Source organism: Chiloscyllium plagiosum, chromosome 10, assembly GCF_004010195.1.
Source record: "Chiloscyllium plagiosum isolate BGI_BamShark_2017 chromosome 10, ASM401019v2, whole genome shotgun sequence".
NCBI classification, from domain to species: domain Eukaryota; kingdom Metazoa; phylum Chordata; class Chondrichthyes; order Orectolobiformes; family Hemiscylliidae; genus Chiloscyllium; species Chiloscyllium plagiosum.
This window is the reverse complement of record NC_057719.1, coordinates 7,120,367-7,144,587: the sequence shown is the minus strand read 5'-3', so window position 1 is coordinate 7,144,587 and position 24,221 is coordinate 7,120,367. Positions and strand designations below refer to the sequence as shown.

Below are 24,221 nucleotides of genomic sequence, written 5' to 3'. Positions count from 1 at the left end.
AATGGAATCAATTTAGGTAAATGGGCAGTACAGAGAGATCTGGGTGTTCTTGTACACCAGTCAATGAAGGTAAGCATGCAGGTACAGCAGGTAGTGAGGAAGGCTAATAGCATGCTGGCCTTCATAACAAGAGGAATTGAGTATAGACGCAAAGAGGTGCTTCTGCAGCTGTACGGGGCCCTGGTGAGACCACACCTGGAGTATTGTGTGCAGTTCTGGTCTCCAAATTTGAGAAAATACATTCTGGCTATTGAGGGAGTGCAGCGTAGGTTCACGAGGTCAATTCCTGGAATGGCAGGATTACCTTACACTGAAAGACTGAAGCGACTGGGCTTGTATACCCTTGAGTTTCGAAGATTGAGAGGGGATTTGATTGAGACGTATAAGATTATGAAAGGCTTGGACACTCTGGCAGTAGGAAACATATTTCCACTGATGGGTGAGTGCCGAACCAGAGGACACAGCTTAAAAATACGGGGTAGACCATTTAGGACAGAGCTCAGGAGAAACTTCTTCACCCAGAGAGTGGTGGCTGTGTGGAATGCTCTGCCACAGGGGGCAGTGGAGGCCCACTCTCTGGATTCATTTAAGGAGGAGTTGGATAGAGCTCTCAAAGATAATGGAATCAAGGGTTATGGAGATAAGGCAGGAACAGGATACTGATTAGGAATGATCAGCCATGATTATATTGAATGGCGGTGCAGGCTCGAAGGGCTGAATGGCCTACTCCTGCACCTATTGTCTATTGTCACACAAGGAACAACTAGCCATCAAAAGACATGACCAGTGAAGAGGGAGATGGCACGGGGCAGGGTGACACTCAGCACATAGACACAAAGATGGCTGCTGAGCCAGCAGTTGGCCAACTTGACACATAAGATGGCCACCAGATCACATGGATAGAAAGAGCAGAGGAGATACAGACACTGCCTGAGGCCACCAGAATGTCAGCACAATGCACTTGATTAATTTAAGGCGGGTGGGGGAGAGAATACACATGAGTAACGAACACTGCCTCCCAAGTGTGTGGGTCCAGCCAGCACCTCTTATAGAAATGTTAACAATCTGATACAGTTACAAATCTAAACACCAGGTTATAGTCCAACAGGTTTAATTGGAAGCACACTTGCTTTTGGAGCACCGCTCCAAAAGCAAGTGTGCTTCCAATTAAACCTGTTGGACTATAACCTGGTGTTGTGAGATTTTTAACTTTGTACACCCCAGTCCAACACCGGCATCTCGAAAACTTGATACAGGCTCAATACAAAATGTTAATAGCCAGGACTGCAGTAATCGTCCTTCTCAGGAAGAGCAATCAGCACTCATTACTATAAGCAATGGAATTGCGTGCAGATATTGAAACTGACATTGTCTACCCTGAAACTGACCATGACTATATCAAAACTATCAATGATTCTGTCACGATTATTATAAACAAACCATGTACAAAGACAATAACCTCATCAATGACCTATTGTATCACAAGATGTATAAACATTTCTTGCCCTGGGTCGAGAGAAGACTCGCAGCTAACCTATGTGCTGTTGGTGTCTCTCTCTCCCTGGAGCTCCGGTATTTCCTTGTGCAATAAACTCTGTCATTGGACTCCGAGACTGGTGATTTTCTCCACAATACCAGCTATCACTAGTATCCTTACACACAGACGAAGGAGGACAGCACTTCCACTGAGACAACATGCCCATCCTAGGACAAGTTAAACAAAGACACGGATGGGAATTCCTAGAGGCCTGCCATTCAAACTGGAACTCCATCAATAAACACATCGATTTGGACCTCATTTACCAACCTCAGGAAAAGAACAGGAAATGATATCACCCAACTTAGACCAAGACACAAAACAGAAAAGGGAACAGAACACCAGCCCTTCACTGGAGGCTCACTGATGATGTTACCTAGCATGGCGACAAAACATCTGAGAACAAACATACCAGCTCAGCGAGCAAACTTACAACCTGAACCTCAACCTGAGCTATAAATCTTCTCAAAAATCACATTGCAAATGGTATTTGCCTGGACTGTGCTACATTCAAATGGCACACAGAAAGCATAGTCAAGAGTTGAATTTGTGCCAAGCTCATACTTTTTTCATCAAACCAGATTTCTCAGATTCAAAAAAGGTCTATCCATGGCAAGAAATATGCTGCATAATGACTTGGCTTCGCAGTACTTTATACATTGTTTCTAACTTTAGGATGATCTCACCAATAACAGGTGCTTCTGATTCTTGAGTGGCAGGATAGATTTACCAAAGTGATTATATTACGATTTACATTGAGCTAAGTCCTATTAACTACTACTACACATACTTGCACATTCTGTAAATGTATCTTGACACATACTGCAATATCTATCAGTTGCAGTATGACTTTGTTTTAAAAGAGTGCTTTTCCTATACTTCAAGGACCTGGTTAAAAACTGCCCAAACATGGAAGCACGGTTTCCGGTCAGGTAACTGTGTGCTTTGATCCCAATGAACAGTAGAATCATTGGATCTGAAATCATACTGTCTGTGCTTGGAATAATATTCAACTTGACCCAGGAGTTAAACTGACCTTAGGAGAAAAATGAAAGAGAATCACCTTAAGTATTCTCAGACAGATTCATCTTCTGTTCCAAGTGTGTCAATAGAACTGGAGGAGCCACAAGCCACAGGTTATCATGTGCAGAAAATAGGAAATAGCACTTACTACTCTGTGTGGGAAGGAAAGCCTTAGGGGAAAAAAAAATCCCTCAGGCAGAATTAGGCTTGCAAAATCTCTTTTTAACCTGGCCAGTGCCATAAGTTCAACCTAAGTGACCAAAAGAAAAACCATTTAGCTGTACTTGAATTTTCATCAGATGACACTATACCAATTCTTCTGTCAATTTTCCATTGATGATCTAGATTTTCATGATTCAAGGGCTGCTGTCCCTCTTGGAAGGATCTGCACCCATTTCAACATATGGCACCCTTGGCCTCAGTGTAGCTTCAGTATTTTAGAATTAGAGTTATACAGTTCAGAAGAGGTGCTTTGAGTCCATACCACCAAAACTGCATTATCACCTACATTAGTCCCACTTTCCTGTTCTCTGCACATAGCCTTAAATGTTATGACACTTCAAGTGTTCATCCAAGTACTTTTTAAAAGTTGTAAGGTTATCTGCCAAATTTAACTCCTCCTCTTAGATGCTACATTACTGTAACATTCCCTTAAAAGTTAAAAATGTGACAAATTGCTCCAAAGGTTTAACAGTGAGCAGTGCATTCCAGACTCCCACCCATCCTCTGGGTAAAAACATTTTCCTCAACTCACCACTAAACCTTCTGCCCTCCACTTTGAATGTGTGGCCCCTTGTTCTTGACCCTTTGACTTAGGGGAGCAGCTACTTTCTATTCATCCTGTCCAACCTCGGTCTTATACCCTTCTCTCAGGTCCTTCCTCAACATTCTCTGTTCCAAAGAAAATAAACTGAGATTATCCAGCCTCCCTTCAAAGCTGAAATTCTCCATTCCAGGCAACATTCTGGTGAAATTTCTCTGCACCCCCTCCAGGGTAATCGCATCCTTTCGAGAGTGTGGTGACCTGAACTACACACAATCCTCATTCTGTGGCCAATACAAAGTTCTGTACAACAAACAATCTCCCTGGTCTTACAATCTATGCAACAGCTGATGAAAGGAAGCATCCCATATGTCTTATTAGCCTGTCCTGCCACATCAGGGATCTGTGAACAAGCATCACAAGATCTCTCTATTCCTGTGAGCTTCCTAGTGTCCTGCCATTCATTGAGTACTCCCTTGTTTTGTTCATTCTTCCAAAATACATCACTTCACATTTGTCAGGGTTAAATTCTACCTGTCACTGATCAGCCCATCTGCCCAATCTGTCCACATCTTCCTGTAACCTAACTTGTTCCTCACTGTCAACCACCAGGCCAATCTTTGTGATCTGCAAACTTACTGATCATGCACCCCATGCTCTCGTCTATATTGTTTGGGATACTCAAATGATAAGGAACCCAGCACCAATTGCTATAAAACACCAACAGACACCAGCATCCAGTCACAGTTCTTTTTACCACTAAGCTCCGTCTCCTGTCACTAAGCCACTTTTGGATCCAACTTGCTAATTTATCTTGGATCCCAGGAGTTTTTACCTTATCAGTTTCCTGTGTGAGACTTTATCAACGACCTTTCTGAAATCCATAGAAACTACTAAGTAGCAACGTTTTTGCGTACTGTGCGGTACAGTACTGTACAATTTTATACAGTAAAAGAGAACTCACATTAGCTGTCCTCCAGTCCGCTGGCACCTCCCATGCAGCCACAGACAATGTAAAAATTCAGGAGAGGGCCATTTTTACTTTTGCCTCTGTCCTCTTTCTCTACTGGGAATATGGCATTTATATGATACGAGCTGCCAGAGGAAGTAGATCGGTGGGTACAATTACAACACTCAAAAGATAGGTACATGGATAGGAAACGTTTGGAGGGAAATGGGCCAAATACAGGCAAAAGGGACTTGTTCAATTTTGGACACCTAGTAGGAATGGATGATTTGGGCCAAAAGAAACTGCCTGACTCTCATCTATACACTTGGTCGCGTCCTTGAAAAAAATTCCACTAGGTTTGTCAGGCATGACCTCCCTCTGCTAAAGCTACGCTGACTGTACCTGATCAAACCTTGCCTTTCTAAATGGAGATTAATTTTCTCATTCACTATTTTCTCCAATAAATTCCCGACAACTAACGAGACCCCGCACTGGTCTATAGTTCTCTGGTTCATCTCTATTACTCTTCTTGTAAAGGAGAACCCACATTAGAGCTGTCCTCCAGTCCTCTAGCACTTCCCCTGCAGCCACAGACAATGTAAAAATTTGGGAGGGGGGCCCTTGTTACTTTTCCCTCTATCCTCCTCCTCTACTGTAAACATTTTGAACAGTTGTAACTAGTGAGCATTGTGTCATACAGCTAGTTTAATTGTTGATTATGGGAGTTATTAATTCCTTTAAGAATTTTACATTCATTATTTTGGTAAAAAGACTGAAGTCAGTCTGTGAAATGTGAGCAGAGAAACAATTTAGTGCATCAATTCAAAGCCAACAATCAAAATAAGTGCAAAATAGAGTGGTCTTTTTGCACTGAACATGGACATTTTCCAAAGTTACAACAAAACAGCTTAGTAAGGAGTATTGTTTTAATTTCCCAAGCTAATTATAAATGAGTACATAGATTACGGAATCGTGCCAAACATTTTGGTTGAGAGCAAGCACCAATTACACTCAAGAGTAAAACAAACATTGCTTAATCACTATTTATGCTGATCCTAATGGTTTCACCATAATCATAAAGACCCGATTAAAAGGGGTTAAAACTATCCAGCTATACCTTATTCTGTTAAGTCAATTCTGTTCACATTCTAATACAGAAACATGGTAGAAGACTAATCGCAAGACCTTAATAGACTGTGTAATAGAAAAGCCATGCATTTCCACTTCTGCATTTTCTTCAGCTGTGGCTCATGGCAAAATACAACTTAAAGATCTTACTGACACCTCATCCAGGGGCTATTCTGCATGTGTGAACCTAGTCTGTGAAAATTCAAAGACCTTGCAGGGTTTGAGGGTAGGTGACATAGCAGCTCTTCCAAAAGTAGTCTCTGGATAGCAAGTGGGAGTGGTAAAATCTTTATACTAAGAAAGAACAACTTTAAATTTGAAGCTGTTCATAGTAAACTGGTTGGTAAACAATGGAATTTGTGTGAAGCACGGTATACAAACAATAACTTAATGGTTGGCTGCATAAGCCGTTTTGGGGATAGGTTGAAAGGGATGAGAAGTCGTCCCAATTGCACCATAGGATTTTTTGTGTTTACCCAAGTCGTTGAAAAGGACTTTAGTTTCATGTTTTGTTTGAAGGAAATTTAGTGGATGCAGAAAATGGCTTCACCAGTCTATAATATCCTGTCCAATTTTCCTTTCCATTAATGTTAGAATCACCAGAAGTGTTCTGCATTCAGGTATAAGCCTACATTATCAGCTCTCAGACCTTGAACTAAAATTCTAAAAACCCCCTAACTTTCTCAACTGATCCTTTCATCTTATTAATAAATTGTTCAGATCAACTTTCTTAGAAGTTCCAATAAGACAACAAACTGAACTACTAATCGAATTTCATTTTAAATTCTTACCATTTGGAATTATCTTTGCTGTTATATCTTTCCAGCCTCAAGTTTTTTTTGCAAAACTTTAAAAAAATTTCATCTACACTCACAGTTATTAAGGCAGATCTGTACACTTTGTGCATATCCAGAAAAACAAATACTGGAATTTAACATTCCGTGCAGTTGCAAAAACCACAGGCTTTTTTTAAAAACTCAGGCAGGAAACTATTTACATACATTGGGGCAGTGAGAGGGTCATTATACTTTGGTAAAAATACCTTAGATGGTGTCTTTCCCCACTGCACCTTGGCACCAGCTGCTCCAAGCTTAGCCTCTCAATTCATACCTTTTTTGTGATTTTTCTGTGAGTCAGAACAATATAGTTGTGAAAGCCTGTTCTTGTACAGCAACAGGAGTACCTTTTGGATCTGTATTCACCCTATGAACAATACAAGGCCAGTACTTACTTGCATCTCTGACTGTAGCTTAACATGTGTTGATATATTCAATACATCTCAAATTCATCTAATCACCACCTCTAACCACTGTTGTTTTCTCCAAATACTACTACTATTGTTCTGAGAAGCATAGAACTGTCAGCTATTGGCCCAATTACCTAAAAGATCTAAATTACTTCAAAGCTAGTGCCAATACTCAGTTATTAATTATGGTTCAGTTTGGTAAACCCACAAAACCTCCTATTTTATGACTATATCCTCATTGTGAGCCACTAACTTAAAATACAGAAGGGTCCAAAATAGACTATATACTGCTGCATCCACTTCAGAATCTTGTTGCAAACTAATAATTCAATTTAAGGATTTTTGATTGTGGTAACTGCTTTTTTTTTAAAAAGCCAATCATTATTCTGTGATTACCCTTGATCACTACTCACCAAATTTGACTCCTTTATGTAGGAAGCTTGCTTTGCCAACTTACTATTACATTCCCTGAAGACTTAAGAATGCAACAAATTATTCCAAAGTCAGACATCATCTAGCAGGAAAAACTTTTTAGAAAGGTTCATTTAACCATAATTTTTAACTTTTATCCTTGAAGTTGCTTTATATTGTTTCTTGCAAGAATGGCCATTAAAAATATTTTATGCTTATCAATAATATCAAAGTTAAAAACATAAGCCATAAGTATTAAGTTAGCCTGGAGCAGTGATTTGTAGAGGAATAAGAAAGGGCTATTTTCTGGGTCTGCAGATTGGAAACAGCAAAAATGGTCCATAGTAGAGTGATATGCTTTTCTTGTCGGATGTGAGTGTTTACGTGTTACTAAGGATTATATCTGCAAAAAAATGCCTTTGGTGGCGAATCCTATCAGATTGAATGGAACGGTTGGAGCGACAGTTCAAGGGGGTGTGATGGATGGCAGTTATAGAAAGGGGGTAAAGTTGCAGATACAGTCACATAGATGGGTCAACTCTAGGAAAGGTAAGAGAGGAAGGCAGATAATGCAGGAGTCTTCTGTGGTTGTCCCCATTTCAAACAAGTATGCTGTTTTAGAAAATGTAGGACTGATGAATTCTCAGGGAAATGTAGCAAGAACAGCCAAGTTTCTGGTATCAAGACTGGCTCTAATGCAATGAGGGGTAATATCCGGATTACGACTGGTGCAACGAGCTAATTAGCGTAGCAATAGGAGGATAGAGCAGATGAATCCATGGCTGAGGAGCTGAGTATGGAAGATGGATTCACATTTTTGGATCATTGGAATCTCTTCAAGTGTAGGAGTGACCTGTACAAGGAGAATGGATTGCACCTAAATTGGAAGGGACTAATATACTGGCAGGGAGATTTGCTAGAGCTGCTTGAGAGGATTTAAATGAGTTAAGATGGGGGGGATGGGACCCAGGGAGATAGTGAGGAAAGAGATCAATCTGAGACTGGTACAGTTGAAAAAAGATGCAAGCCAAACAGTCAGGGACAAAGAAGAGAACAAAAGTTGGACTAATAAATTAAACTGCATTTATTTCAAAGCAAGGGGCCTAATGGGGAAGGCAGATGAACTCAGGGTATGGTTAGGAACATGGGACTGGGATATCATAACAATTACAGAAACATGATTAGATTAGATTTCTTAGATTAGATTACTTACTTACATTGTGGAAACAGGCCCTTCGGCTCAACAAATCCACACCGAACCGCCGAAGCGCTACCCGCCCAGACCCATTTCCCTACATTTGCCCTGCCCCTAACACTACGGGCAATTTAGTATGGCCAATTCACCTAACCTTCACATTTTTGGACTGTGGGAGGAAACCGGAGCACCCGGAGGAAACCCACGCAGACACAGGGAAAATGTGCAAATTCCACACAGACAGTCACCTGAAGCGGGAATTGAACCCGGGTCTCTGGCACTATGAGGCAACAGTGCTAACCACTGTACCACCCAGGGATGGGCAGGACTGACAGTTTAATGTTCCAGGATATAAATGCTACAGGAAGAACAGAAAGGGAGGCAAGAGAGGAGGGGGAGTGGCATTTTTGGTAAGGGACAGCATTACTGCTGTACTGGAGGATATTCCCGGAAATAAATCCAATTATGTTATTTGGGTGGAACTGATAAATAAGAAAGGGATAATCACCTTATTGGGATTGTATTATAGACTCCCCAATAGCCAGAGGGAAATTGAGAAACAAATTTGTAAGGAGATCTTAGTTATCTGTAAGAATAATAGGGTGGTAATGGTGGGGAATTTTAACTTTCCAAACATCGACTGGGACTGCCATAGTGTTAAGAGTTTAGACAGAGGGAAATTTGTTAAGCATGTACAAGAAAATTCTCTGATTCAGCATGGGGATGTACCTACCACAGAAGGTGCAAAACTTGACCCACTCTTGGGGAAAAAAGGCAGGGCAAGTGACTGAGGTGTCAGTGGGGGAACACTTTGGGGCCAGCAACCATAATTTGATTAGTTTTAAAATAGTGATGGAAAAGATAGACCAGGTCTAAAAGTTGAAGTTCTAAATTGGAGGAAGGCTAATTTTGACGGTATTAGGCAAGGACTTTCAAAAGCTGAATGTGGGCGGATGTTTGCAGGTAAAGGGACAGCTGGAAAATGGGAAGCCTTCAGAAAGGAGATGACAAGAGTGCAGAGACCGTATATTCCTGTCAGGGTGAAAGGAAAGGCTGGTAGGTATTGAGAATGCTGGATGACTAAAGAAATTGAGGATCTGGTTAAGAAAAAAAGAGGAAGCATATGTCAGGTATACACAGGATAGATCGAGTGATTCCTTCAAAGGGTATAAAGGCAGTAGGAGTATACTTAAGAGGGAAATCAGGAGGGAAAACAGGAGACTATAGACAGATTTAGCAAAAAGAGTCAAGGAGAATCCAAAGGGTTTTTACAGATACACTAAGGACAAAAGGGTAACTATGGAGAGAATAGGGCCCCTCAAAGATCAGCAAGGAAACCTTTCTGTGGAGGCGCAGAAAATGGGGGAGACACTAAACTAGAATTTTGCACCAGTGTTTACTATGGAGAAGGGCATAGAAGATATAGAATGTGGGGAAATCGATGGTGACATCTTGAAAAATGTCCATATGACAGGGGAGGAAGAGCTGAATGCCTTGAAACGCATAAAAGTGGATAAATCCCCAGAATCTGATCAGGTATACTCTGGAACACTGTGGGAAGCTACAGAACAGATTGCTTGGCCTCTTGCTGAGATATTTGTATCATTGATAGTCACAGGTGAGGTGCTGGAAGACTGGAGGTTGGCTAACGTCGCGCTTTTAAGAAAGGTAGTAAAGACAAGCCAGGGAACTATACAACAGTGAGCCGGATATCGGTGGTGGGCAAGTTGTTGGAGGGAATCCTGAGGGATAGGATGTACATGTATTTGGAAAGGAGAAAGTGAGGACTGCAGATGCTGGAGATCAGAGCTGAAAATGTGTTGCTGGAAAAGCGCAGCAGGTCAGTCAGCATCCAAGGAACAGGAGAATCGACGTTTCGGGCATAAGCCCTTCTTCAGGACATGCAGGTCCTTGGACTCCTCCATCGCCAGACCATAGCAACACGACGGTTGGAGGAAGAGCGCCTCATCATCCGCCTAGGAACCCTCCAACCACAAGGGATGAACTCAGATTTCTCCAATTTCCTCATTTCCCCTCCCCCCATCTTGTCTCAGTCAAATCCCTCGAACTCAGCACCGCCTTCCTAACCTGCAATCTTTTTCCTGACCTCTCCGCCCCACCCCACTCCGGCCTATCACCCTCACCTTGACCTCCTTCCACCTATCGCATTTCCAACCCCCCTCCCCTAAGTCCCTCCTCCCTACCTTTTATCTTAGCCTGCTGGGCACACTTTCCTCATTCCTGAAGAAGGGCTCATGCCCGAAACGTTGATTCTCCTGTTCCTTGGATGCTGCCTGACCTGCTGCGCTTTTCCAGCAACACATTTTCAGCACGTATATGTAAAGGCAAGGACTGATTAGGGATAGTCAACATGGCTTCGTGCGTGATAAAATCATGTCTCACAAACTTGATTGAGTTTTTTGAAGAAGTAACAAAGAGGATTGATGAGGGCAGAGCAGTAGATGTGATCTATTTGGACTTCAGTAAGGCATTCGACAAGGTTCCCCATGGCAGACTGGTTAGCAAGGTTAGATCTCACGGAATATAGGGAGAACTTGCCATTTGGGTACAGAACTGGCTCAAAGGCAGAAGACAGAGGGTGGTGGTGGAGGGTTGTTTTTCAGACTAGAGACCTCTGACCAGTGGAGTGCCACAAGGATTGGTGTTGGGTCCACCACGTTTTGTCATTTATATAAATGATTTGGAGGTAAGCGTAAGAAGTATTGTTAGTAGGTTTGCTGATGACACCAAAATTGGAGGCGTAGTGGACAGCGAAGAGGGTTACCTCGGATTACAATGGGCTGAGGAGTAGCAAATGGAATTTAATTTAGATAAATACGAGATGCTGCTTTTCAGGAAAGCAAATCTTAGCAGGACTTATGCACTTAATGGTAAGGTCCTGGGGAGTGTTACTGAGCAAAGTGAACTTGGAGTGCAGGTTCATAGCTCCTTGAATGTAGAGTCGCAGGTAGATAGGATAGTGAAGGCAGCGTTTGGTATGCTTGCCTTTAATGGTCAGAGTATTGCGTATACGAGTTGGGAGGTCATGTTGTGGCTGTACAGGACATTGATTAGGTAACTTTTGGAATACTGCGTGCAATTCTGGTCTCCTTCCTAGCAGGAGGATGTTATAAAACTTGAAAGGGCTCAGAAAAGATTTACATGGATGTTGCCAGGGTTGAGAGATTTGAGCTATAGGGAACGGTTGAATAGGCTAAGGATGTTTTCCCTGGAGGCTATGGGGTGATCTTATAGAGGTTTATAAGATCATGAGGGGCAGGGATAGGGTAAATAGACAAGGACTTTTCCCTGGGGTGGGTGAGTCCAGAACTAGAGGGCATAGGTTTAGAGTAAGAGGGGAAAGATATAAAAGAGACCTAAAGAGCAACTTTTTCACGCAGAGGGTGGTGTGTGTATGGAATGGGCTGCCAGCGGATGTGGTGGAGGCTGGTACAATTGCAACATTTAAAAGGCATCTGGATGGGTATATGAATAGGAAGGGTTTGGAGGGAAATGGGCCAGTCCTGGTAGGTGGGACTAGATTGGGTTGGCATATCTGGTCGGCATGGACGAGTTGGACCCAAGGGTCTGTCTCCGTGCTATAAATCGCAATGACTCTGTCTTGAAACTGACAGTGAATTTCTGTAGAGACCATTCTTATGATGCGTCTAGCTCACTGACCACACACATTTATCATCATGGCAACTAAATAAGTACTTGTAAACTTAATGGTGTTTTTGATTTACAGGCGAGTTAAATTTTGCATTTTTTTCCCCTGGTGTGTTCAAATGTGCACAGGATCAAAGTATTTTAAAAAACACTCTTTTGATATCAAATAATTTGGCAATTAAGATTCATGTACTTCAGATAAATTTCACCCAAAAGGGAAATGAAAACAGCACCATACACAACCTTCACAGATCAACATGTATTCCTATTTAACATCGGAAGAAATATTTTGATTCAGGCACGAGAAAAAAAATAGCAAAGCTGTTAACTAACATAACCTCATGATTTTTATTATTTTAAATGTGCAAAACAATTACACTTAGCTTCCAAAATATAAAATGGAGCCGAAAGGGATATTAAATGTTAAGTGGTACCAGGGCCCCATTGAGTATTCAGAACATATTTCATAGGCCAGATTTTGTTATTCAGCAAACTACCAGGGTATATTTTCTGCACTTTTACCATTGGGCCTACTCAGGATAAATAATCAGGGATTTCTATATATTGCAAGAGAATGGAAAACTAAAGCAAACAGAACTTTGAAACTACTTTTAAACTTAAGATGGCTGCAACAAATTTAGAAAAATACATCTGCGCTGGTTTCATTAAAAGAAAAGAAAAACCTCTGATGTCTATTGATAACAAATAATCCACATTCAGGAATCAAAGTTTGACTCAGATCTTTAATTCGCGCTAACTGCTTTTCACAATATAACGTAAAAATCAATTACTTTCAAACTATGTCTTTTTATAAAACTATGCATGAACTGTGGTGGGCAAATTATTGGACAGTATTCTGAGAGACAGGATTTGTGATTATTTGGAAAAGCATAGCTTGATTGGAGATGGTCAACATGGCTTTGCGAGGAGCAGGTCATGCCTCACAAGCCTTACTGAATTCTTTGAGGATGTGACAGAACACATTGATGAAGGTAGAACACTGGATGTGGTGTGTATATGGATTTTAGCAAGGTATTTGATAAAGTTCCCCATGGTAGGCTCATTCAGAAAGTAGGGAGGCATGGGATACAGAGAAATTTGGTTGTCTGGTTACAGAATTGGTGGTCCATAGAAGACAGAGGGTGATAGTAGATAGAACGTATTCAGCCTGGAGCTCAGTGACCAGTGATGCTCCACAGTGGGTCAGTTCTGGGAGTTCTGCTCTTTGTGATTTTTATAAATGACTTGGATGAGAAAGTGGAAAGGTGGGTCCGTAAGTTTGCTGACTAGACGAAGGTTGGATGAGTTGTGGATCGTGTGGAGGGCTGCTGTAGGATGCAACAGGACATTGACAGAATGCAGAGCTGGGCTGAGAAGTGGCAGATGGAGTTCAACCTGGAGAAGTGTGAAGTCATTCATTTTGAAAGGTCGAATCTGAATGTCGATTACAGGGTTAAAGGCAGGATTCTTGGCAGTGTGGAAGAACAGAGGAATTTTGGGGTCCACGTCTATAGATCCCTCAAAGTAGTCACCTTAGTTGATAGGATTGTTAAATTAATGTATGGTGTGTTGGCTTTCATTATCAGGGGGATTGAGTTTAAGAGCCGCGAGGTTATTCTGCAGCTCTATAAAGCCCTGGTTAGACCACACTTGGAATATTGTGTTCAGTTCTGATTGCCTCATTACAGATGGATGTGGAAGCCCTGGAGAGGGTGCTGAGAAGATTTACCAGGATGCTGTCTGGACTGGAGGGCAGGTCTTATGAAGAAAAGTAAAGGGTGCTAGGGCTTTTCTCATTGGAGCGAAGGAGGATGAGAGGTGAGTTGATAGAGGTGTACAACATGATGAGAGGCACAGATCGAGTGGATAGCCAGAGATTTTTTTCCCCAGGGCGGAAATGACCATCACAAGAGAGCATAATTTTAAGGTGACTGGAGGAAGGTTTAGGGGAGATGTCAGAGGCAGGATCTTTACACAGTGTGGTGGGTGCATGGAATGCACTGCCAGCAGTGGTAGTAGAGTCAGATACAGTAGGGACATTTAAACGACATTTGGACAGGCACATGGATGATAATAAAATGAAGATTATGTAGGTTAGTTCGAACTTATGATTCGGAGATGCCGGTGTTGGACTGGGGTGTACAAAGTTAAAAATCACACAACACCCGGTTATAGTCCAACAGGTTTAATTGGAAGCACACTAGCTTTTGGAGCGACGCTCCTTCCTCAGGTGACAATCACCTGATGAAAGAGCGTCGCTCCAAAAGCTAGTGTGCTTCCAATTAAACCTGTTGGACTATAACCTGGTGTTGTGTGATTTTTAAGTTTGAACTTAGAGGTTGGCACTATATCAAGGACCGAAGTGCCTGTGCTGTTGTATGTTCTGTGAACTGTGCCTCCAAGTCCCAGGCTACAGATTCACTCCAACCTAACTACAAAGGCATGTAAACAACTCTCAGATTTTCCCCCGTTAAGGTGTTTGCTCTGATTGAGCCTTTTTTTGGCATCTTCTCACTAAGTAAACTGCAGTTCGAAACATAGTAAAGCAGAGACAATGGTTTATCACTCACCATTCTGCCAACAAAGAGATGAAGTTACATCACTGAAACTAAATTTAATCCTGGAAAGAGTTTAAAATTACAATTCAAATTTAGCAAATCATGAACCATGGAATAATTAACTTAAACAATGGAACTTTGATTTTGTAAGTCATCATTTGGAGTGTTAATCCTTCATTCTGCATAGACAGTTAAAACAATAGCACAAAACAAATTAACAATGTTTATTTAAGACATACTCAGCCCACTGCACTCTTTTGGTTCCTCTCAACTATTTTGTAAGGTTAACTAAATAAGAGCACACAGACAAGTAAGTTCACTTGTAAGAAATCTTAAATAATTGTATCAAATACAACACTCCTGCTGCAAACATACAGTGGAAAGAAAATGATCAACTCCACACTAAAATCTGGGAAGGGAGAGAAATAGACAGAGCAGCATCACTGGCTTTGAGGAAGCACAGCCAAAACTTTTATCACCACCTAAAAATTATTTTCAAATCAACCTATTCAGATTCGCTAACACAGCTCTGATGCAGGTGAGACTTGAGACTTTTTGGCCCAGAGGTGGGACACTACAGCTATGCCACAAGTCCAGCACCCCATACAACATGCCTCATCTTTTGACATGCAAGCAACAGCATTGTTGTAACACTGATTTGGTTAAAAAAAATGACAGCCACTGAAGTCATTTTTCAATCTTCATATCTGCTTGAGTACACACAATGTTGTGAATCAGACATGATCAAAGTACAAGAATCTAATACATTCCATTCATTCCTGAAGTTTAATAGTATGCTAGTTAATAAACACGGTAACAAAGAAATTACCACAGGGGCTTCATGGAATAATTTTAATTTGGATACCAAGCCAATGATCCTAAAAGGGATGACCAGACTTTGATCAAACAGCTTACAATTTGATTGTTAGCGGAGATGAGGAAGACAAGAGAGGTTTTTGAGATGGAAATTCCAGAATGTGGTCATAGAGTCATAGAGATGTACAGCATGGAAACAGACCCTTTGGTCCAACCCGTCCACGCGGACCAGACATCCCAACCCAATCTAGTCCCATCTGCCAGCACCCGGCCCATATCCCTCCAGACCCTTCCTATTCATATACCCATCCAAATGCCTCTTAAATGTTGCAATTGTACCAACCTCCACCAAAACATTAAGTCATGGAAAATATCATAAAGTGCAACTCAAACAAACACTATATTGACACAATTTTAAACAATGAAGCCCAGTCATCAAGATTTTAATTCCCACAGTATCAGTAGGGCGAAAATGCATCACAATTGCAGTTTTTACCAAGTACAAGTTCCCAAAGGATAATTCTCAACCAAACAAAATCCAAAGCTTTATGCACATCTAGGAGTACATATAAACAGAGGTGTACACCACTCATGGTTGACCTGATTATAATCTCAATCCACACACCTGACAATCTTTCACTACTTTGCTTAACAGGAATCTAACTAACTCTGCTTAAAAATATTCAAGCAGTCTGCTTCAACCATGTTTTCAGGAAGCATGTTCCAAAAATGAAAACCCTCCAAGAAGAAATTCCTCATCTGTTTTAAATTGATGACCCCTGATTTTTAAACACGACCCCTAGTTCTAGATTCTTCCATAAGAAACATTCTCTGCAAATCTGTACTGTCTTGACTAACATATGCAGGTTGGGTGATGGAGGCACATCAGAGAAAGAGAAACTGACAGTGAGAACAGTGTAAAGCTTGAAGTAGTCATTGAAATAAGTAAAAATAAGAGGGACAGAATTTAAACAGGAGGATGAAAATTCTAAATTTAAATTTGAGGCACTGGGGGCTGACAGCCATTGCAGGTAACAAGCAAAGGAATGAAAGGAGAGCGGAAATTGATGCAGAAGTAGTTAGACTTCCTGATGAGATAAAATTTATGGAACTTGGAGGATGAGAAGGTGAACAGGGAAAGATTGAAATAATCGATGTTGCCATGCTGACTACTTACAAAAGCAGAATGTCAGAAGTTTTTCACGTAGAGGGTGGTACGTGTATGGAATGAACTGCCAGAGGATGTGGAGGAGGCTGGTACAATTGCAACATTTAAGAGGCATTTGGATGGGTATATGAATAGGAAGGGTTTGGAGGGATATGGGCCGGGTGCTGACAGGTGGGACTAGATTGGGTTGGGATATCTGGTCAGCATGGACGGGTTGGACCGAAGGGTCTGTTTCTGTGCTGTACATCTCTAGGACTAAGTGGAATGCTTTTTGCATTAGAAAAAAATCAATTCTGCCTTGATGAGGGTTTCAGCAGATGAGCTGAGGCAAGAAAGATGACGTGTGACCTGACAGAGGGGGACAGAAGCATTCTGTGACATTGAGGATATTATATAAGGTCGTGGTCAGCTCAGCTTGGACTTGAACATCACACAGTGGCGGGAAACAGTTTGCTGCATCCCAAGATGGTGGCCAGGGACAGGGATAACATCACTGACAGGGAATTGCATTTGTGGCAGGAGCAAGCCTCTCTGATGTCTCAGTGTTTGGTTGGAGGAAATTGCAACTCATCCAAGATTGCATGTTGGAAAAACAGTCTGACGAAGGAAGGAGATGTAAATTAAAAGCATGTGGTGAGTTACAAAGAAGGAATGTTTCTCAAATAATACATCCAAATAATTAAAGACAAATAACTAAATTAAATACAAGTCCTTATTTTATCCTATGAACACATTCAAAGGTAGTTCTGCTCATCAGTTGGAATATGCAAAACATTTTTCTATGCAATGATCCTTTTTAGAAAAGAGGACTGAAGGAAAACTCTCAACCTTTATCCTGCAGGCATACAATGTTTTTAATTCAGTAATAGTCAAGATATTTTGCAACACAAATGTGTGCGCATATGTATCGTTTAAAACAATGAAAAACACAAAAAAAACCACCATACTGCAGAGGTATGCATTGCACTAAAAAAAAGTTTCCAAAAACAAACTAGGGGTACCATTGAGCCTGAAACCAAAGGAAAGAAAGGCAATGAATATGCATAATGTTGAGCTGTTGACCTAGTCACCTTGGTTATTACTGTTTATGGAAATATATAACCCAACATAATATTCAAATCAGAAAGAAATTCTTTAAAGATCATGAGAATAAATAAATTGAAAAGTCATTTCAGTTTTTATTCATCACACTTCCATCACTTTCATAGATATCAACTACTTGCTGTGATATAATTTCACAACCTCCAATATTTTATAGTGATCGTTATTCACGTCAAATTCCACGCCAAGAGTTAGCAGACTATTACTTTCCCCTTGTGCACATAACTAAAGATTACCACCTTGTATTCACCCCGTATTTACAAAGGCAATGTATCAGTTAGAAACAGAGGTGATTTCTACAGACCCGAGCCAAGATCTGCGAACTCCACAAAAATTAATCATTTGGTACACGTAGCTTAGTCTTACAGTGAAATATGTGACCATCAACGAAAGAAATCTGGTGTAATTACAAGTTATAATTTTATTTTTATTTTTTCCTCTACCATATACTTGTACTTCTGCAGATGGCAACAATTTCAGATTTTAGACCAATTCTGAATAGTGAGACATAATCCACAGAAAACTGAAAATTATGTCACTGTCACACGAGAATGAAGCATCCATGATACAGGCTATATATACAAAGGCATGTGTCAGTTTTTAATGTTCCATTGCATTCTGTACTACAGATGGCATATATTGCTGCAATTCACAAAGAGCAGAATTAGAATATGACTTCACGGTAAAGACATTAAATGTAAATTAGCTCAAAGAAATGTGGTAGCAAGTTTTACTACACTGCGAAAAATACGTTCAGGTTACAAATATCATGCCACAAGTGATTACTTACAAAATTTATCTGCAAGGCACAACAAAGTACTCAAAATCAAAATGGTTACACTGAAATTTCGACAAGTATATCATGCAATCAATCTCACTGTTACTACTCAATAATGGCCAGCAAATATCCATCTTAAGAACATAAGAAATAGGAAGAATTGGCCATTTGGCTTCTCAAGCCTGCCCACTATTCATAGCTCATCTATCCTTTGCCTCAGCTCCTCTTTTGTGTCCGCTCAGCATAGCCATCATCTTCCTGATATTTCAAAGTCTACCAATTTCATTTTTCAGTGATCGAGCTTCGACAATACTCTGGGGCAGAGAATTCCAGACATTCTGAGAGAAGGAATGTTCTCATATTTCAGTTTTAAATGAGTGCCCCCTTTTTGTGACCAACTGATCACTGGCATCCAACTTATTGGTCACAAAATACATCTACTCTCAATCCGATACCATGTGAATTGATCATAATGTTATGACAGAAGACTAGAAAGCTAACCTTATGCTTTCTTGTTTTAAACAAAGTTTCCCGCATTGACATGTCCTTATTCAAGTGAGCAATTGGGGGATCAAAGTGCTTTGTCCACTAAACCAATAAAACATCAAGCTGAACTCAAATGACTGAACAGAGTAGAATTCCAAACAGAAAATGGTGTTGCCAGGTTGCATTTGTGGAGACAGATCAGAGTTAATGTTTCAGGTCTGGACATTTTGGGTTTTATGTTTTGAGTGCCAGGGCATGGAAAGATGTCAAAAGGTAAGTTACAAAAATCTGTGAAAAGGTTGGAAAGCATGAGTTATTTCAAACAATAATCAATTTTTACTTTATTAAGCTTTGCTTACAATGCAGTCTTCGCCATGCTGCAGCACCCTTTTATAAATCAGGAAATTGCTTTGCTGAACTCAATTTGTTTTTCTTCATCTACGAATGTGGATGTCACTGGCTAGGCCAGTGTAGGTTGCCCATCCCTAATTGTCCAGAGGACAGTCAACAGTCAGTCAATCACATTGCTATTGGTCTGGAGTCACATGCAGATCAGACCAGGTAAGGATGGCAGATTTCCTTCCCTAAAGGAGATCAGTGAACCAGATGGGTTTTTCTTGACAATAGTTTGATGGTCTCTTAATCTCAGATTATTACTGAATTCAAATTTCACCATCTGCTTCAACATAATTCAGAGCATCTGGACTCTTGCCATTTTAGAATCATGGAAATTCAAAAAACAGGGGGCCATTTGCGCCTACTCCACCATTCAATCTGAACACGTGATCATCAAACTCAGTACCTTGTTCCCATTTTCCCCCCATACACTTTGATCTCTTAGCCCCAAGAACTATATCAAATTCATTCTTGAAAACATTCATTGTTTTTGTCTTTTAATGCACAGTAAGACCCGACCCTGTCCTTATTTCTTTGCAGTGAAATGCATATTATAGATGCATTTAAAAGGGGAGAATAGATAAGCCTCTGAGGCAGAAGGAAATTGGCTTGAGTTAGGAGGAGAAAAGAAATTGTTTTTCATTCTTGACAAGTAAGAGACTGGAGGAAGCAAATGGAGCATAAATATCCCCATGCCTTTTTGTCCTGATAACTGTTGCATTGAAGCTCAATAGAAGCTCTGAAACAATAACAGAAATTGTTGGCGAAACACAGCAGGTCTGACAGCATTTGTGAGGAGAAAGCAGAATTAACATTGAGTCACAGAGTCATGGAGATGTACACCACAGAAACAGACCCCTCAGTCCAACTCATCCATGCTGACCAGATATCCAAACCCAACCTAGTCCTATTTGCCACCGGTTGATCCATATCCCTCTAAACCCCTCCTGTTCATATACCTTTTCAATACTGTAATTGTACGAGCCTCCACCACTTCCTCTGGCAGCTCATTCCATACACACACCAGCCGGTGTGTGAAAAGGTTGCCCCCAGGTCTCTTTTACATCTTTCCCCTCTCACCCTAAACCTATGCCCTCTAGCTCTGGACCCCCCTACCCCAGGGAAAAGACCTAGACTATTTATCCTATTCCTGTTTCTCATGATTTTATAAATCTCTGTAAAGTCATCCCATAGCCTCCGACGCTCCAGGTAAAACAGCCCCAGCCTATTCAGCCTCTCCCATTCCCACAAATCCAACCCTGGCAACATTCTTGTTCATCTTCTCTGAACTCTTTCAAGTTTCACAATTCCGACAGGAGGGAGACCAGAATTGCATGCAATATTCCAAAAATGGCCAAACAATGTCCTGCACAGCCGCAACATATCCTCCCAACTCCTATACTCAATACTCTGGCCAGTAAAAGAAAGCATACCAAACGCCGCCTTCATAATATGTTCAATCATTCATATAAATGATGAAAAGCAGTGGACCCAGCACCAGTGGCACACCACTAGTCACAAGCCTCCAGTCTGAAAAGCAACACTCCACCATCATCACTCTGTCTTCTACCTTCGTGCCAGTTTCTGTATCCAAATGGCTAGTTCTCCCTGTATTGCATGAGATCTAACCTTGCTAACCGGTGTCCCCTGGAGGAACCCCCTACCTCTATCAGAATTTAACTCTGCTTTCTCCCACAGATGCTGCCATACCTTCTGAATTTCACCACCAGTTTTAGTTCATGTTTCAGATCTCCAACAACCAGACTTTTAAAAATGTCAATGGAAGCTCATTGGTAAATGAGGCAATTGACAGCCTTCTGAACCCACTGAGATCAGCAATTTTAGATTATATCAACTGATTCAACTCTCCTGCCTTCCACCCCACCACAGATATTCCTATTAGTTCTTTCTTCTGCTTTCCCTGAAACAATACTGTACTTGTTTAAAACCAGTTATATCTGTAGGATTTTCTAATTCTGCATGTTGGTGACAGACTTAATGCAATAACTCAGTTTCTCTTTCCACAGTTGCTGCTTGGATGTACAAGCACTCTCATTTTGCTATTGGTATAATTCTTCCTTTAGACTTGGCCTCCATTTGTAAAGGAACAGTCATGGTGATGCTTTATCTTCAGGTCCAGGGGACATACAAAATAATGTTCACCAGTATTTGGACCACTGCTCTTTTGACATCTGTAAAAAAACTGGACTTTATTTCAACTTGTGCAGTTATAAAATTTATGATAAAATTTGCAAATACAGCAAACGAAGAGGGCATAGTCATATAAAGTGGGCACACATGGTAAATTAAATTTGACAGGTATGTAAAGGGATACTTTTTGGTGGAAAGGAATATTCTGATGAGCGATAGGGTCAAATAACCTGAGAATCATAGAATCTCTACAGCATGGAAACAGGCTATTAGGTCCATCACGTTCACATCGATCCTCCAAAGGGCATCCCACCCAGACCCTCCCAATTCCTGTAATCCTGCATTTCCCATGACTAATTCACCTGCACATCCCCGGACACTATGGACCATTTTACATGGTCAATCCACCTAATCTGCACATCTTTGGACTGTGGGAGGAAACTGGAGCACCCAGGGCAAACCCATACAGACACGGGAAAAATATGCAAATTCCACACAGTTGCCAGAGGTTAGAATCAAACCTGGATTCCCGACGCTGTGAGGCAGTGATAACCACTGAGCCGCTTTTTCCTCAGTTGCGTGATTTTTGCACTCGAGATTCTAGGTAGAAATCATCTTGTGTGCGCAATGTACCAGGACCCACCAAACAAAACATTCATTGCTTCAGGACCTTACCAGTCCTATCAAATATCTGTTTACAAATATGGGCCCACCACAGAGACTCTATTCCTAATTATTTTATCCGTTGGGTCTTTCACAATATACCAACTAATATAGTACCTAGCCAACTTCAGCTTATGCTGTTACACTCAGAACAGACACCAAAATGTAAGATCAGTCAGTACAATTGTTTAAATGTATTTTCGCCTTGCTGCTTGGAAATTTTTACCAGACCTCTACAGTTTGGACCTGATTCTTCTTGTTGAAGTTGGAAATGATAACTTTGAATTTATACAATAAACTCCAATACATGAATTTCCAGATCTTGCTGCACCGACAACAAATACTTCAGATTTTGTATCTCTGTACAGTCATTTGCATTGAGCTAGCTAGTTCTGTGGATTGGTGGACAAAGCACTCAACAAAATAGAACAACATTTAATCATTTTAACATCCCAGTTAGAAACCGTGCAATGATGTATGCAATCTTGAAATTCATTTTTATCAGAGACAATTGCTAGCAAAAATACATTAATCCTGGAGTGTTTTCTCTTACCTTGGAGCGCTCCATTCTTCTTAAAGAAAGCACTTCCTGGCCAACGGGGTGGACTTGATGTGCTATAAAGTAAACACAAATTATTTAAGGAATTTTTTTCTTAATTCATTAAGTCAGAATGAAGCATTTCCAATTAAATATGGGAAAAAATTTATAAAAAATTATGAAGTTGTTCACAAGCTTTTCAAAATTTCATTCAACCCAAATAGCAATTCACAACAATTAAAACCATTTTTCTGTTCACAGTAAGGGTTAAACCAACATTTGGAGGCTATTTATTAAGCAAATATCAAGAGAAGATCCAGTGGGGAATCAATATATGGATGCTGAAAGCTTTGCCAAATGTTTAAGACTCTTCCACAACCAAATTGCAACCACAACAACAAAAACACAAACAATATACATATAGCTTGGGAGAGGAGGAGGAAAGTTGCACTTAAGTAACAGAATCACTAAAATTATGAAAACAAATCAACTTTAGTGCAACCAAATGACTTTATGTACTACTAGGAACAACATCTTCATATTTCAGTTGCTTACTCCCCTTTTGATGTAAATAAGTTTACAGCTCAGTTGTTGAAACAATCCCAAAATAAAAACTGAAGCAAGCTGAGCTCCTTTCTTAATCAAGATTAGTGGCGCTGGAAAAGCACAGCAGGTCAGGCAGTATCCAAGGAGCAGGAAAATCGACGTTTCGGGCAAAAGCCCTTCATCAGGAATGAGGCAGGGAGCCTCTGGGAGGTGGGGATGAAGGTGATACGTCGGAGAGGAGATTGGAGCAGATAGGTGGGAAGGAAGATTGGCAGGTAGGACAGATCATGAGGGTGGTGCTGAGCTGGAAAGTTGGAACTGGGGTGAGGTGGGGAGAGGGGAAAATGAGGAAACTGATAAAGTCCACATTAATGCCCAGGTGTTGAAGTGCTCTGAAGTGGAAGATGAGGCGTTCTTCCTCCAGGTGTCAGGTGGTGAGGGAGCAACGGTGGAGGCGGCCCATGACCTGCATGTCCTCGGCAGAGTGGGAGGGGGATTTGAAATGTTTGGCCACGGAGTGGTGGGGTTGATTGGTGAGGGTGTCCTGGTGACAATCCCTAATACACTCTGCAAAAAGGTTTCCAGTCTCCCCAAAGTACAGGAGACCGCATTAGGAGCAACGGATACAATAAATGACGTGTGGAAGTGCGGGTGAAACTTTGAGGGATGTGGAAGGCTCCTTTGGGGCCATGGTTGGAGGCCGGGGGGGGGAATGTGGCCGCAGGTTTTGCAATTCCTGCAGTGGCAGGGGAAGGTGCCAGGAGGGAAGAGTGGGTTGTTGGGAGGTGTGGACCTGACCAGGTAGTCAGGGTCTTTGTGGAAAGTGGATTTGGGTGGGGAGGGGAATGTATCCCTGGTGGTGGGGCCCGTTTGTAGGTGGTGGAAATATTAGCAGATGATGTGGTTTATGCGGAGGTCGGTGGGGTTCATCTGGACCATCTCCCCTTCCTGGGGAGCCTCATCTTCCGCCTCAGAACAATTCAACCCCAGAGCATCAATGTGGACTTTACCAGTTTCCTCATTTCCGCTTTCCCCCACCTTATCCCAGTTCCAACCTGCCAGCTCAACACCACCCTAATGAAAGGGGGGGGGGGGGGGG

General features: G+C 41.3%; 1 protein-coding gene across 5 annotated transcripts in view; it reads right to left on the bottom strand.

Moving 5' to 3' along the window:
- The window catches only part of foxn3 (forkhead box N3), a 474,715-nt gene that overhangs the window by 126,019 nt on the left and 324,475 nt on the right, over positions 1 to 24,221 (bottom strand). For all 5 annotated transcript variants that reach the window (XM_043696966.1, XM_043696969.1, XM_043696970.1 and 2 more), the window contains exon 4: positions 22,592 to 22,653. In XM_043696966.1, the coding sequence (XP_043552901.1) occupies positions 22,592 to 22,653 (62 nt within the window). The remainder of the gene's footprint in view (positions 1 to 22,591; positions 22,654 to 24,221) is intronic.